The sequence below is a fragment of the Stegastes partitus genome, unplaced genomic scaffold, assembly GCF_000690725.1.
Source record: "Stegastes partitus isolate 25-593 unplaced genomic scaffold, Stegastes_partitus-1.0.2 Scaffold196, whole genome shotgun sequence".
Classification (NCBI taxonomy): Eukaryota; Metazoa; Chordata; class Actinopteri; family Pomacentridae; genus Stegastes; species Stegastes partitus.
This window is the reverse complement of record NW_007577927.1, coordinates 132,768-147,505: the sequence shown is the minus strand read 5'-3', so window position 1 is coordinate 147,505 and position 14,738 is coordinate 132,768. Positions and strand designations below refer to the sequence as shown.

The 14,738-nt window shown below is 43.7% G+C and overlaps 1 protein-coding gene across 1 annotated transcript; it reads right to left on the bottom strand.

The window, feature by feature from the left end:
* Window positions 1-6,584: 6,584 nt before the first annotated feature.
* On the bottom strand, window positions 6,585-13,213 carry gdf5 (growth differentiation factor 5). The gene is made up of 2 exons (XM_008280489.1): window positions 12,475-13,213; window positions 6,585-7,919 (listed from the first exon to the last, which is right to left on the bottom strand). The coding sequence occupies exons 1-2, from the start codon at window positions 13,211-13,213 to the stop codon at window positions 6,991-6,993; spliced, it is 1,668 nt and encodes a 555-aa protein (XP_008278711.1). The 3' UTR covers window positions 6,585-6,990.
* Between the last annotated feature and the right edge of the window lie 1,525 nt (window positions 13,214-14,738).

Sequence of the window (14,738 nt, the reverse complement as noted above, 5' to 3'; positions counted from 1 at the left end):
CATATCTAAGATATCCATCTGAAAGCTAGATGCAGAGATAGCAACATCTCGCCTTAACTCAAACTAAAGCCAGGTTTTAGGTATTTATTTTCCCCTAATTAATATCTATGAAAATGAAAAGTATTTTTGTTATATTGAATCAATATTGTGGTTATTCAGTCTGTTAATTAACACAATTAAATGAGACGGCAATTATATCAAGTCAAAATGATCAAACTGCAGCTAAGGGGAGCTAGCACGTTAGCAGCAGCCATTTTATTTTCTAAAAGTCTGATAAAAATGCATTTAAAGACAGTTAATGACTTAACTGAACACAGAAACAAGCTTCTACAAGATATGGGCTGTGAATAAAAACAGAACACTTGTGGGTCAACTACGGTTTCAGCCACAAATAAAGTGCATCTCATTTGTTAAAAATAAAAAAAAACAGAAAAACAGCGCTTTACGTATCTACTTCCAATCGAGGCCGAGCTGTTGTTTCAAACATACCCAGAGTTTGTTTTCATGGATTCAGTCCCAGGGTGGATTTTAAAGTGGCTCTCAGGCCGGGAGAAAATAAACCCAGTGAATACCTCTTATCTGTAGCTGGCATGTGTGGCACGGAGCTAAATTTAGGGGAATGTGTTCCTTCCCACATCTGAAAAGAATGAGCTGATTGTTAACTGGCACACCAATCGCACACAGATCCATAAATCACCGCGTCTGAACAAACTCCATTTTCACAACAAACAAAACAAAAAAAAAACAGAAAATGCGAGCGTTGCATGTGGTGCGTCGATGGAGGAAGCTGCAGCGGCGCTTTTTACGACGTGTTAACGAGGAGAAAAGACTGCAGCTGATCCAGACGCTAACCGCTAATCTTCCTCAAATGTTCTGCGCTTTGACTGAAGAGACGCAGCAGATGAGTTTTTTTTTTTTAAGACTAGTTTATGCAACTTCTCATTTTCAGTGTCTTGTGTCTGACTTTAGGGGGTTTGCTGGTCAGTCTGTGCCTGTTTTGGACATTTTGATCGTCCTTTTGGTTGTTCTGCATCTTATTTTGGAGTTTTTGGACACTTTGCATCTTGTTAAGGACTGAAAAAGATGCAAAACAACTAAAAGAACAGTTAATTTGCCCCCCAAAGAATGCACAAAATGACCAAAAGAACATTTAAAACAACTAAATCAAGACGCGACACGATGAATTGGACGCTCAGAATGTCTAAAACGAGACGTAAAGAGACCAAAGGACCCTCAAATTGCATATTTGGACATTTTGAACGTCCATTAGGTCACTTTTTGGTTTTTATCTTGTTAAGGATATTTTGATATTCATTTAGAGTTTCCCTTTGGTCATTTTACATCTTATTTTAACTGTTTTAAATGTCATTTTGTGCCGTTTTTGGGACCTATTACGTGTCCTTTTGGTTGTTCTCGTCTCATTTTAGACATTTTGATCGACCTTTTGGTTGTTTTGCATCTTTTTCTGTATTTTAAGCATCCATTTCAGTGTTTTTGCAGCAGTTATGAACGTCTTTCTCCTCCCTTTGAGCATTTTGTGGCCTTATTAGGTGTCCTTTTGGTCACTTCACATCTTGTTCTGGGCATTTTTAGTGTCCTTTGAGGCATGAAGAGTGTCTTTTGGGGCATTTTGGGAGTCTAGTAAATGTCCTTTTGGTTGTTTTATGTCTTGTTTGGGACATTTTAAGTGTCTTTTTGGTCACTTTGTGTCTGGTTTTGGACATTGTCAGCATCATTTAGACTGTCCTTGTGGACATTTTGCATCTTGTTTTAGAAACTTTGAGTGTCCTTTTTGTTGTCTTATGTCTTGTTGTGGTCATTTTCTGTGTCCAGTCGGTTGTCTTGTACCTTGTTTTGGACATTTTAAATGAGGTTCTGGTCACTTTGCGTCTTGTTTTGGACCGGCTCTGTGCACATTTAGGTGTTTTGCATCTTGTATTAGTTGTTTTGAGTGTCTTTTTGGTCACTTTGCATCTTGTTTTAGAAACTTTGAGTGTGCTTTTGGTTGTTTTATGTCTTGTTTTGGACATTTTAAGTGTCTTTTAGGTCACCTTGTGTCTGGTTTGGGACATTGTCAGCGTACTGTTCATCATGTAGACTGTCCTTGTGGTCATTTTGCAGCTTGTTTTAGTTGTTTTGAATGTCTTTTCAGTCATTTTATTCTGTACAATAAGTGTCCTTTTTGTTGTTTTACGTCTTGTTTTGGTCCTTTTGTTTGGGTCTTCATTCTTTTGCATCTCGTTTTAGACATTTTGAATGTCTTTTTTTGTCTCTTTGCATCTTGTTTTAGAAACTTTGAGTGTCCTTTTTGTTGTCTTGTGTTTTTTTGTGGATTTTCTGTGTCCATTCGGTTGTCTTGTACCTTGTTGTGGACATTTTAAATAAGGTTCTGGTCACTTTGCGTCTTGTTTTGGACATTTTAAATGAGGTTCTGGTCACTCTGCGTCTTGTTTTGGACCGGCTCTGTGCATATTTAGATGTTTTGCATCTTGCCGCTGAGCCAGACGCTGCTGCTGATCCCCCTCCGGTGTTCTGCACTCTGTAATGTTGAATTCCTGCGTCCTCAGAGTGTTTTTTTTTACCTGCTCCCACCTGGTGGCTGCAGGTTTCCAGAGGTCACGCTGCTGGCATGCCTCAGCTCTGATTAAAGGAAATGCTTACATCACCGCGTCTCCAAGAGAAACAAGCCATTCGCTCGGCGCAGATGGCGTCATCCAATGAATGAGCGGCTTTACGGGGAGCAGACAGGTGCTGTGGCGGCTGTGAAACGCACACGTGTTGCTGCTGTTGTGTTTCGTGGCAACGCCGTGGACGGAGGGTGTGCTGGAGCGAGTGCAGCTTCTCAGGACAGGAAGTCAGATTATGAAACAACAGGCCTGAGGACAGGAGCGAGCTGAAGGCCTCCGGTCCAGGAGGAGGACGTCCAGGCTGGGCCGCGACGGCTCCGCTCGTCTCCGTCTGCTGGTCCTGAGCCTTTAAACGCTTTCTGGTGCAGCTTTGATCGTTGTTTGTTGAAGGGATTTTGACTTTCTTTGTAGTTTTGTGTTTTCAGTTTTCACTTTGTGTCTCTTTGTGGTGATTTTGTACGTCTTTGTTGTCGTTTCTGCTCTTGTAAAGTCATTGTGTGTCTCTTTGTTGTCACATTGTCTCTTTTTTTCCCGTTGTGTGGGTTTTGTTTTTTGTTTTTTTTGTGTTCTTGTTGCCATTTTGACACCTTTTTTGGTCATTTTGTGTGTCACTGTTACCGTTTTGTGTTTCTTTGTAGTTGTTTTGTGTAACTCTTTGTTGTCATTTTGACCCTTTTAGTCGTTGTGTTTCTCTTTGTTGTGTCTCTGTTGTCATTTTGTGTCTTTTTGTTGTTGTTTTTATCTCTTCGTTGTCATTTAAACTCTTTTTGTAGCCATTATGTGTCTCTTTGTGACCGTTTTGTGTTTCTTTGTAGTTATTTTTTGTCTCCTTGTTGTCATTTTGACACTTTTTTCATAATTATGTGTCTCTTTGATGCTGTTTTGTGTTTCTTTGTAATTGTTTTGTGTCTTCATAGTAATTGTGTTTCTCTTTGCAGTGACTTTGTGTCTCTTTATGGTGATTTTTTTTTTGTAACCTTGTGTCTCTTTGCAGTTGTTGTCTTGTAGTTTTGTATCTCTCTGTTGTCATTTAAGCTCTCTTTGTAGCTTTTTATGTCTCTTTGTTACCGTATCGTGTTTCTTTGTAGTTGTTTTGTGTCTTTATAGTCGTTATGTTTCTCTTTGTAGTGTCTCTGTTGTCATTTTGTGTCTTTTTGTTGTTTTTATCTCTTTGTTGTCATTTGAACTCTTTTTGTAGCCATTATGGGTCTCTTCGTTACAGTTTAGTGTCTCTGATGCTGTTTTGTGTGTCTTTGTGGTGATTTTATTTCACTTTGTATCTGTAGTTTTTGTGAGTCTCTTTGTAATTTAATCATTTTGTGTAGTTACTTTGAGTTTCCAGTCGTTATGTGACTTCTTTTGGTTGTTTTGAGTCTCGTGTGTGTTTCTGTGGTCACTTTCAGTCTTGGTTTTTTGTCGTTTTGCGTCTTTGGAGTTGATTTCTGTGTCTCTGTCCTCATTTTAACGTCTTTTTAGTCATTTTGTTTCTGTTTTAGCTGTTTTCTGTCATTTTCTCTCTTTTTGAAGTCATTCTGTGTTTCTTTGGGGTCATTTTGTGTTTGTATTTAGGTATGTTGAGTCTCACTGAGGTCGCCTTGTGTCTCTTTGTAGTTCTTTACAGTCACCTTTTAATCATTTTGCTGTATATTTTTATCTCTACAGTCATTTTGAGGTTCCATCAAGCTGTTGTGTGTCTTTGTGTAATTGCTGTGGTCATTTTGTGTTAGTTTTCTGAGTCATTGTTCGGTCATCGTGTCTCTCTGTAGACATTTTGAGTCTTATTAGTAGTTTTGTGTCTCTCTGCTCTCGTTTTGACTCTTTTTGTGGTCATTGTTGGCCTCGTTTTTGTCATTTTGAGTCACTTTGTGTCTCTTTACACTTACTTTGAGGGTCATTGTGGGCATTTAATGCTGCATTTTGGTCGTTTCATGTCTCCTTTTATTTGTTTTGAGCGTCTTTTTTAGCCATCGTGTGCAGTTTTGTGTTTCCTTGTGGTAATTTTGCATCCCTTTGTGGAGGCAGAGCTCCAACAGGAGGAAGACGGACTAGTTTTTGGACCTTCTTGTGTTCTTCTCCTGGATGTGACAACCAGTGACTTGTGTGTCTGATTCGTTTCCGTCACTTCATTTAAAACACGTTTATTTTTAGGGTTTTGTTGCCACTAAAGAACAATATAACTGTTGTGTGACGGCTTCTCCGTCTCTCTGCTCTGGTCTGGCAGAGGAGCTCCTAAAATCTGGCTTTAATACCCAAATTATTTGAGTTTATTCTGGTCGTCTATGAAGCGTCTCGTGGAATAAACACTCAGCGTCGTGTCAGTCAGCAAACAGCATTGATCTTCAGGTATTTTCTTTAACAATTAATATATTCTTCAGAACTGTCAGAAAACAGAGAAAAACTCCCTCCAGGTTCTGGTCATGTCGGCAGCAGAGACCAGAGAAATGTTAGAGCGACTCATTAATCATGGTTTTTAAGTGGAGTGACGAAGCCTTTGGTTGTTTAATCGGCTCCTGGTGTGCTTCAGGATGTTATTTCAATCTGAGAGCAGAACACAGATTCAGAGCGATGATTACAAAAACCAGGAACACGACGTCTTCACAGCCTCAGAACCACTGATTCCTAAAATCTCACAAATTCCTCCGATAGTTTAGTCTGAGCTGCACGCTGATAGAAGCCTGGAGCTCCGTCAGGTTGACATTTTTCACTGAAGACTGGTTTACGCAACGTCTTCAGTGTCCGTTTGGTTGTTTCAGAACTGATTTAGGTCATTACATCCGTTTGTTTGTCACTTTGCACCGTGTTTCCAGTGTCCTTCTGGTTGTTTGTCATCTTGTTTCAGCATCTTTGAGGGTCATTTTGCATCTTATGTTGGAGACTCTGAGTGGAGAATGTCCTTGTTTTTGGTGATTTTGTGCTTTTTGCAACCATAAATATGGTCCTTTTGGTTGTTTTATGTATTATTTTAGAAATGCAAAGAGTCTTTTTGGTCACCTTGCAAGTTTTTTGGACCATTTCAGTGTCCTTCTGGTTGTTTTGCACCTTAGTTTAGCTGTTCGGAGCGCCCCCTTTGGTTCTTTTGCAAGGCAATTGTCATTTTGTTCACTTTGCATCTTGTTTTTTCCATTTTCATTGTTGTTTTGATTGTTTTATGTCTTCTTTTGGACATTTTTAGTGTTTTCTGGTTGTCTTAAGTCAAGTTTTGAACATTTTCAGTATCCTTTTGATCACTTTGCATCTACTTTTGGCCATTTTCAGTGTCTTTCCAGATATTTTGAGTGTCCTTTTGGTAACTTTGCATCTTGTTTTGGGTCTTTTGGGTTTCTATTTAATTACATAGCATCTTGTTTCAGCCGTTTTGAGTGTTCTTTTGGTCTATTTACATCTTTTTTTGGATCTTTTAGTCTCTTTTTTTAATCACTTTACATCTACTTTTGGACATTTTCAGTGTACTCTTGGTTGTTTCGTGTCCTATTTTGGAAATTTTAGGTGTCTTTGGTCACTTTGCATCTTGTTTTCGGTCTTTTGAGCATTCTTTTGCATCTTGTTTTGGACATTTTCAGTGTCTTTTCAGATTCTGAGTAACTGTTTGGTCACTTTGCATCTTGCTTTTGCTGTTTTCAGTCTTCTTTGGGTCTTCTTGCATCTTACTTTAGATGTTTCTAGTGTCTTTTTGGTCCTTTGACATATTGTTTTGGACATTTTCAGCATCCTATTGTTGTTTTTTGTCTTGTTTTGGACGTTTTGCTTCTTTGTGGTCTCTTTGCAACGTGTTTTTAACATTTTAAAGTTTTTCTTCCCACGACCCTTTGCCTGATCTTCAGCCTGACCGTCAGCGGTTTCTTAATCCAGATGAATCTCAGTCATTCTGGGGTTAAACTGTAATTGTGGCTTCTGAAAATCTCTCAAATTCCTCTGATAGTTTAGTCTGAGGTTCGCACTGATAGCAGTTTGGAGCTCAGTCAATTAGGCATTTTTTATTGAAGACTAGTTTATTCAACTTTCCCACATTTGGAGCAGGTCAGATCAGCACTTCATCACCGGCCCGTATTTATACATCAGACATTCTTCACATGCTTTATAAAAAGGATACACACGAGTCCATCAGATAAGTGCTGGAAAAAAGGGCATTTTTGAGTATAATTCACGTAATGTTTCAACTTTTTACATCTTTTTCTAGCAGATAGCGTCTCTGTTATCTGTCTGCCTGAACGTCGACGCCACACGTCAGCTCCAGAGATGCTGCACAGCTCCACCGTCCTCTGTTTAGTCTCCGCCGGCGCTGGTATGCAGCCCCATAGTCCGCTCCAGTCCAGTTAAAGCAGTTCCGCTTTCAGACGTCGACAAACCGCCGCGTCTCTCGCTGCTACCTGCAGCCGCACGACTCCACCACCATGTCCTCGTACTGCTTGTACACCACGTTGTTGGCCGAGTCGATGTACAGGATGCTGATGGGGCTGAGGCGCGTCGGCACGCAGCAGGTGGGCGGCGTCGACTCGGGGTCCATGGAGTTGATGAGCGTCTGGATGATGGCGTGGTTGGTGGGCTCCAGGTGCGAGCGGATGGGGAAGTCGCAGGCGCCGTCGCAGTGGAAGGCGTCGTACTCGAGCGGCGCGATGATCCAGTCGTCCCAGCCCATCTCCTTGAAGTTGACGTGGAGCCGCCGTCGGTGGCAGCGAGGCCTCGTCTTCGCCGCCTGGTGCTGGGGGAGCGTCTGCGGCGGCGGAGGAGGAGGAGGAGGCGGCGCCGGCAGCTTTTTGGCGCCTCTGGACGCAGGAGCTCGTCGCATCCGGCGCTGCGTGAACAGATACTCGTAGACGGTTTTGTTGTCGTGGCCGGACCGAGCCTTGATCTCGTTGTAGAAGAGGTCGCGCTTCTTGCTGCGGCCAAACGCCAGGAAGAAGGCCTTCTCCTTGTTGGTCCTGCCGAGGCGGGAGAAGCCCAGCGAGCGCAGGTCGGCGTGGCGACCGCCGCGGAGCTCCACGGCCTCCAGCTCCAGGCACAGCTGCTGCTCCGGCGGCTGCCTGGAGGCCTTGAACAGCTTCCAGACGTCGAACACCTCCCACCGGCTGCCGAAGCCCTGCACGTCCTCCAGCGTCCTCGTCTGCAGCAGCGTCGGCTTCTGTTTACCTGAGCAGGTGAGCAGCTTCAGGTGGGCGGAGCCTCCGTCGGCCCTGCGAGGCTCCGACACGCGCTTCCTCAGGATCCGAAGCTCCGCCCCCAGCAGCCCGTCGCGCTCCAGAGAGCTGATGTTGAAGAGAAACTTCTGGCGTCGCAGCTGAGGCCCTCGATCATCTGAGAGGAGACACGAACACCAGAGGGTCAGAAAACACGACGACACACAAACACACACAAACACCAGAGGACTGAACCACGCAGCAGGTTTGACAGATCCAGGCTTTCTTTGTGTGAGTCGGCTGGACGTAAACTAAAGCTCCAGTCAGAGATCACAGGTATCATGAAGGTGGTTCAACTTTATTTGTGGACTCAGACTTCCTGTTTCAGACTAAAAGGAGGCGCTAACGGGTCACGTGAGTCTTGTTCTGCTTAAATGAATCGATCACGTGCAGCTGCTTCCGTCAGCACCTTGTTTTAATGGAGAACAATGAGGAACATCAACATGATGACGGTAAAAAGCGCCGCTACTGTAAACGGTGAAGACAGGAATGCTGGTAGAAACTGTTCAATGTGTTCATAGAGAATATTTACTGATGCAGCCGCTGGTTTCCAGCTGATAGCTGCCCGTTAAAGCTAAACTTTAACCTTCGTACATTTAAACCTGATCTGGTGCTGAAGCTCATTCAGGTCTGACTCTGTCCCAGAATGCAGGAAATCACTTTAACGTTTGGTCCAATCAGAGTGAATGAATGTTACTGATTGAATATTGTCTGTGATCAATACCAACAGAATGATCCGTTTTATAATCAGCTGCAGACCAAACATTAAAACATATTGATGTGATTTCTGCATCACCAACTAAACACGTCTGGTTCCCATGGCAACGTGATGTTTACAGTGTGATGCTGTAGCTCCACGGCTTCATTCAGTGATATTAGTGAGGCACAGCTCAGCATGTTAGCAGATAAACACATTCCCTCAGCTGAGAGTCTGGATCGCTCATAAATAACAGTCAGGAAACTGTCTGGTTAAAGGGAGACGCTCTGTCAGCTGGTTTACATCTGGAACTCTGAACAGAACCTGGACCGGGTCAGCGCCACAGCATCAGTTACCATGGAGACCTAGCTCCACAGCATCGGTTACCATGGAGACCTAGCTCCACAGCATCGGTTACCATGGAGACCTAGCCAGGTAACAAGAGAGCCACCTTCGTTAATTAAAGCCATCTCAGTCCTTTCATATCTCTTTATCGTTGTTTAAAGTCTTTTTCTAGTTGTTTCGGTCGTTGCCTTCTAGACTTTCACACACTGTTGTTGTTTTGAGCTTCATCTTAGGTCCTTCTTATTCTCTTTTTTTTTTTTTTTATGTTTTAAGTATATTTTTAATCTTTTTAAGTCTCTTTTTAGTCAGCCAGTGTCTCTTAGTCATGATTTTATTGCCTTTTGTTGTATTCTTTAGTTGTTTTGAATCTCTTTTCAGCTGATGTGTCTCTCTACTCAGTGCTTTTTATGCCTTTTTAGTATTTTTGAGTCTGTTTGTAGGTATTTTAATGCCATTGTAGTCATTTCATATCTACTTTTTATTGTTCTATCTTATTTTTGTTGGGCATTTTGAGCTTTCCGGAGCTGATTTGAGCCGTTTTTGTAGTGTTTTGTGTCGCTTTTAGTGGTTTAAGGTCTATTTTTAGTAGTTTTGTAGCTGTTTTTTGTCGTTGTGTGCCTCTTTATTGTAATTTTTTAGTTGTTTTCAGTGTCATTTTAATACTGTATGTCTCTGTAGTTTTTCTTTGTCTCTATTGTAGTGTTTTTTTTATTCATGTCACGTCACCTTTTAGTTGTTTTCAGTGTCTTTGCAGTTGTTTTGGGTTCTTTTTCATCATTTTGTGTTTATTTATTCTGATTTTAACACCCTATCAGTCATTTTACTTCCTTTTCTGAGTCTCTTTTAGTTGTTTTGAGTCTGTTCTTAATCTTTTAGATCTGTTTTCAGTTATTCTGTGTCCGTGGAGTTGTTTCTCCTTCTCTCTTTGAAATAACTTTTATGCATTTTTATGTCTTCTACTTGTTTTGAGTCTCCTTCTAGTCATTATACGTGACTCTGTAGTCACATCTAGTGTCTTTTTTAGCCATTTTATGTCCCCTATTAGTTGCTTTGAGTCCCTTCGGAGTCATTTTGTGTCTCCGTGTTGTCATTTTAACGTCTTTCTGAATTATCCTTGTAGCTGCACAGGGATGTCAGAGTTTACGGTCCCCACAAGATAAGTCAAAACAAGCAAACACACATATTTACGAGCACAACAACATCCGGAGAACTGAGCCGGCTCAAGCTGCTGTCGGTGAGAGAAACCAGCGAGCTTCAACGTCCAAATCAAATCCAGCAATGAAACACACACACACACACACACACACACACACACACACACACACACACACACACTTCCTCTCACGGCAGCCCCTCCCTCCTCCGCAACATGCATCAAGAAGTACATCAGAACCAGACCGAGAGCGTCGGACTGTAAACAGGCCTGTTGAAACACATCCACCTCACAAACAGAACCACAAACAGAACCACAAACAGAACCACACAGTCCGATCGACTCTGAGGTGAATCTGAAACCGTTAAAGACGCTCTCAGGTCACGTTCTAGACTCCAGGTGCATTCTGGGTCGAGATCAGTCAACAACAACAACAACAACAACAGCTGATTTCCTTCCAGTCGGACTGAGAACAAACGTCAGCTGTTGTGGTGAAATGCTGCCGGTTCCAGAGTTCTGGTCGGATTCTGATGTCTGAAACGAGGAAATGCGCAGAAGAAAAAACAACGACTGAGTTCAGCAGCGACTCGCTAAACAAACAAATTCAATAAAATCCAAATTAAAAGAACACGAAGCAGCAGAACCTTTAAACTCGGACCAGAAACAAAGAGCAGAACCAACATCTTCACACCGGGAGCTAAAGCTTAACCAGAACTCTGCAGAATCTACGGCAAGTCAGAGGCGGTTTGGCGTCCAAACAGCTTCTCGGTTCCTAAACGGTTCCTCAGAAAAACTCTCCGGTTCTTCAAACATCCGTCACCAGTGGAAGAATCTCTTTATTCATAACGGAACCATTTTTTTAAAGGCTCTTTGGGGCGACTTTAGAGGTTCTTTAACATCTACCTATCGGGCTCTTGATGGATCTAAACATGTGTGTTCTGTTCTGTGTTCAGTGTGAAGGATTCGTTTCTGGTTCCGGTTTTTCTGACTGACACCTTGAAGCAGCCGGAGGTGGAAGTTCTGGTAAAGTTGGACCAAGCTTCTCTTGATGAGCTCTTTCTCACCGTCTTTCTGGTTCCGACTCATTAAAACGACGTCACAGACAGAAGAGTTCTCGCAGCGTAAACAGTCAAAACAACGTCTGAGATTAAACTCACAGAGAGGAAAACTTCCAGCGAGAAATGTCGCAGAACTTTCTCAGAAATTCCAACTTTTTAAAATGTATTTCGGATCTTTTTGCGTTTCTTTTGCATCGTGTCGTGGTTGTTTAGCAAAACTCTGCGGTTGTTTTGCCTTTTATAACAGAACATGTGCAACTTTTCTGCAGTTGTTTGCATGTTGTTGTGGTTTGACGTCGCTTTGCAGGTAATTTGTCGTTGTTTTGCATCTTTTTGTCTCTTTTTGAAATTGCTATTTGTGTTTTTTGCGGTTGTTTTGCGTCACTTTTGTGCCTGCTTCATGTTGCTCTGCAGTCGTTTTCATCTTGTCGCCCTGATCACTGACATCTGCCTTTATTTGAAATAAAATTGTGTAATTAGGAACTGGAAAACAGTGAATCACCTGCTTCAACTTTTATTTTGTGGATTTTTTCCTGTTTTGTTGGATAATATTTAGTTAAATGTAGTAATTTACATGTAAACCATAAAAAAATGTGTTTTTATAAATCGTAATGTGGGTTTTTTTTGCAGTGTTTGACTAAAATTACAGTTTTGCTGCTTTTAAATCAGCAAAATAATATAATTAGTGTCGTTATTGTAGTAAAATCATTGAAATGAGGTTTTGAGGAACGTTCTAACTGATATTTTAAACTTATTTTTGCAGTTTTTCTTTTAAAAATGTGACTTTTCTGTCGTTTTTAACTTAATGTTTCTGCCCTCTTGCTGTCAGGGTGATCAGGTTGTTTTTTGTTGTTGTTGTTGTTGTTTACTTCTGCTCCTCCTCGTGCCTCCTCTAACCCCCTGATGCCTCCCTCTGCAGCTCTCAGGCTTTTTCCCATCATTCCCTCCGTTCCGTGGAACAGCAGCTGACCTCCTGACCTCCTCCAGATGTTCAGACTCTGCTCAACATGTCCAGCCCTGCTCCCGGTCCCGCCCCCCTCCGGTACCGTCCACACCGGCCTGCACGGTCCCGGAACCGGACACCTTCTCCCCCTACAGGCTCGCCTCTGCGCTCCCCTCCTCGGTTCTGATGAACGGCTCAGAGTTGTGCTTCACAGCTGACAGAGTAAAAGTTTATGTCTAAAAATCACCACAAAGAGTCAAATTCAGCCGAATTTAGAGACAAATTCTGAGTTTGTTTAATTTTTTGCAGAATATTAACATTCTGTTCTCGTGTTTACGTTGAAGTGAAGTTTTTCCTCATTTCCTCCTCATGTCGGAGCTAAACGTGAACCTAGAGACAGAACAGAACCGAGCAGAGTTCGGGCATCACGAGGAAACCTGCTGGAAGCAAAGCTCTGGTCATGCCTCTGGCCTCTACCTTGTCCTTTATCCACGAAGCTGGTGACGGTGTTGGCCAGACCCGCCTCGTGCAGCGCGCTGCCGTTCAGCTCTCCGCTGCTCAGAGACCAGTACAGAGACAGCATGTAGTCGTGAGGAATCACCAGCGGCTGCTTCTGCTGCGCCTCCCGCTCGCTCAGCCTCGGCGCCTTGCCGCCGCCGCCGCCGTTTCCTCGCTGCGCCACCGGAGCGGCGCTCTGCTGCTTTTGCGCTCCGGCGGCTCTTTGCGCAGCTCCGGGGCGCGCTGGAGCAGCTCTGGTAGCAACTTTCCCCAAACTTTTCCCCGGCGAGCCTCCGCCTCCGGCAGCCGCGGCTCCGGCTCCTCTCCCGGCTGCATGTGCGCTCAAAGCCGCGGGAGCTTTAACGTGCGCATCCCCGGCGGGCGGCCAGGAGCGCGCAGCCTCTTTGCGCCCCAAACCCAGCGCCCTGTCCCGGTGCTGCTGGGCTCGGCTCCCTGCGGGGACTTTGCTTTTGCTCGCGGCCGTTTCGCCTTTAATCAGCGGCGGACCCGCGCGGATTCTCGTGATCCGCACCGGCGCCGGTTTCCACGTCCCCCCGGCTGCTCCGCCGGTCCTCCCCCGGGGCTGCTCTCCGTCCGCCGCCTCTCCGAGCCGGTGGCTGTCCGCGGGTCTGCTCCGGCTGAGGGAACCGAGGACGGGATGCAGGTAGAACAGAGTCCAGCAGCTGAGCAGAAGAAAAACGCGCTTCGCAACTTTCATCCTAAAACTCTTCCTCCGTGCTCATCCTAATTAATTAACGGGATTAACGCGACAAAAGACGCAGAACTTTGCGCTCCGACTCTCTCATCCTCTGAGCTTCCTGCGCGCGTCGCGGCAGCAGAACCCGTCTCCTGGCCGGACCGAAGAGCAGCAAAGATGTGTGGAAAGCTGAAGCAACAAGTCCTGCAGGTCCCGGTTCTCCCGTCCGTCGTGTGTCCGGCTCATGGTGCCGCAGCTCGTGTGTGTGTCCGCGGTGACGGCAGCAGCGGGACGTGGACTGGAGCCGGTCCGGGACTTTCTGCTGCAGGTCTTGAAAGAAACTTCTTTAAATCCCACTTTTTTTTTTCTCTCTCTCTCTCTTTTTTTTTTCCAACAGAGGCCAGAATGGCGTGATGCCTCCGTGGTTTTTTTTTTTTCTTTCCTTCACAGTTTGAACTCGGTCCAGTGAAAATATTTCGCTCCGCAGCAGCAGCAGCCTGCAGGTGCTCCAGAACCGGAGCCGCGGCTCAGACCCGGACACGGAACTCAGGAGGAGCGTTTTAATGACGGCGTGATGTCACACACACACACACACACACATAAAACCATTTTTCATTTAGTTTTTTTTTAGTTGTTTTGCTTCCTGTCTTCATTCTTTTTGTTGTTTGTTCTCTTTCATCTGTTTGCTTCAGCATCACTTTTTTTTTTTTGCAGTTTTTTTGCATCTTATTTGCAGGTTTGTCAGTCTGGACCTGTTTCCTGTCAGTTTGTTTCCTGTCAGTTTGTTTCCTGTCAGTTCGATGAATTAGACCCACTCGAGATGAGACACATCAGGGGTGAAGTTTAAAGCTCCACATGCAGCTCTGCTCCACCTCAGAGCAGAAAACTGAATTATTTACTCAATGAAACTGTGAGAGGCTGAACTCTGACCTGCTGGTGGCGCTAGAGAGCACGTTCTGCAGTTGTTTTGCATGTTTTGTCTCTTTTGGGATGAGTTTTGGGTGGTATTGGGACTGTTTGGTGCCACTTTGCGGTTGTTTTTTTTGCCTCTTTTAGCAACTCTTTTGCAGCTATTTCCATTTTCTTTCGGGTCGTTTTGCATCTTATCTGAAGTTCTTTTGCATCTTTTTGCAGTTTCATCTGTCTGGAGTTTGTTCTGAATCGTTTTGCATCTTCTTTCATGAAAACGTGAATTTTGTTTCTGATATTCTTGATCAACGTTTTCAATAAAACACAGAAACGTTTGAGTGGAACATTAGAACATGTTTGTTTCTGGTTCTGTTCATCTTCAGGCCTTCGACGCTGAAGCAGCTTTTTGTTGTCGTTCATGAATCTTTGCAGCTGTTTTGCATCTTTTTTTCTGTTTGGGGTTGTTTTGTCTCTTTTTGCAGCCATTTTGCATTTTTTTTTTAAGTTGTTTTGCTTCTGTTGTTTGTCTCTTTGTGGTCGTTTAGCGTCACTGCAGCTGTTTTGTGCGTCTTTGAAACTGTTTTGCACCTTTTTGCTTTTATTCTGCAGACATGTTTCATTGTCTTTGAGTTATTTT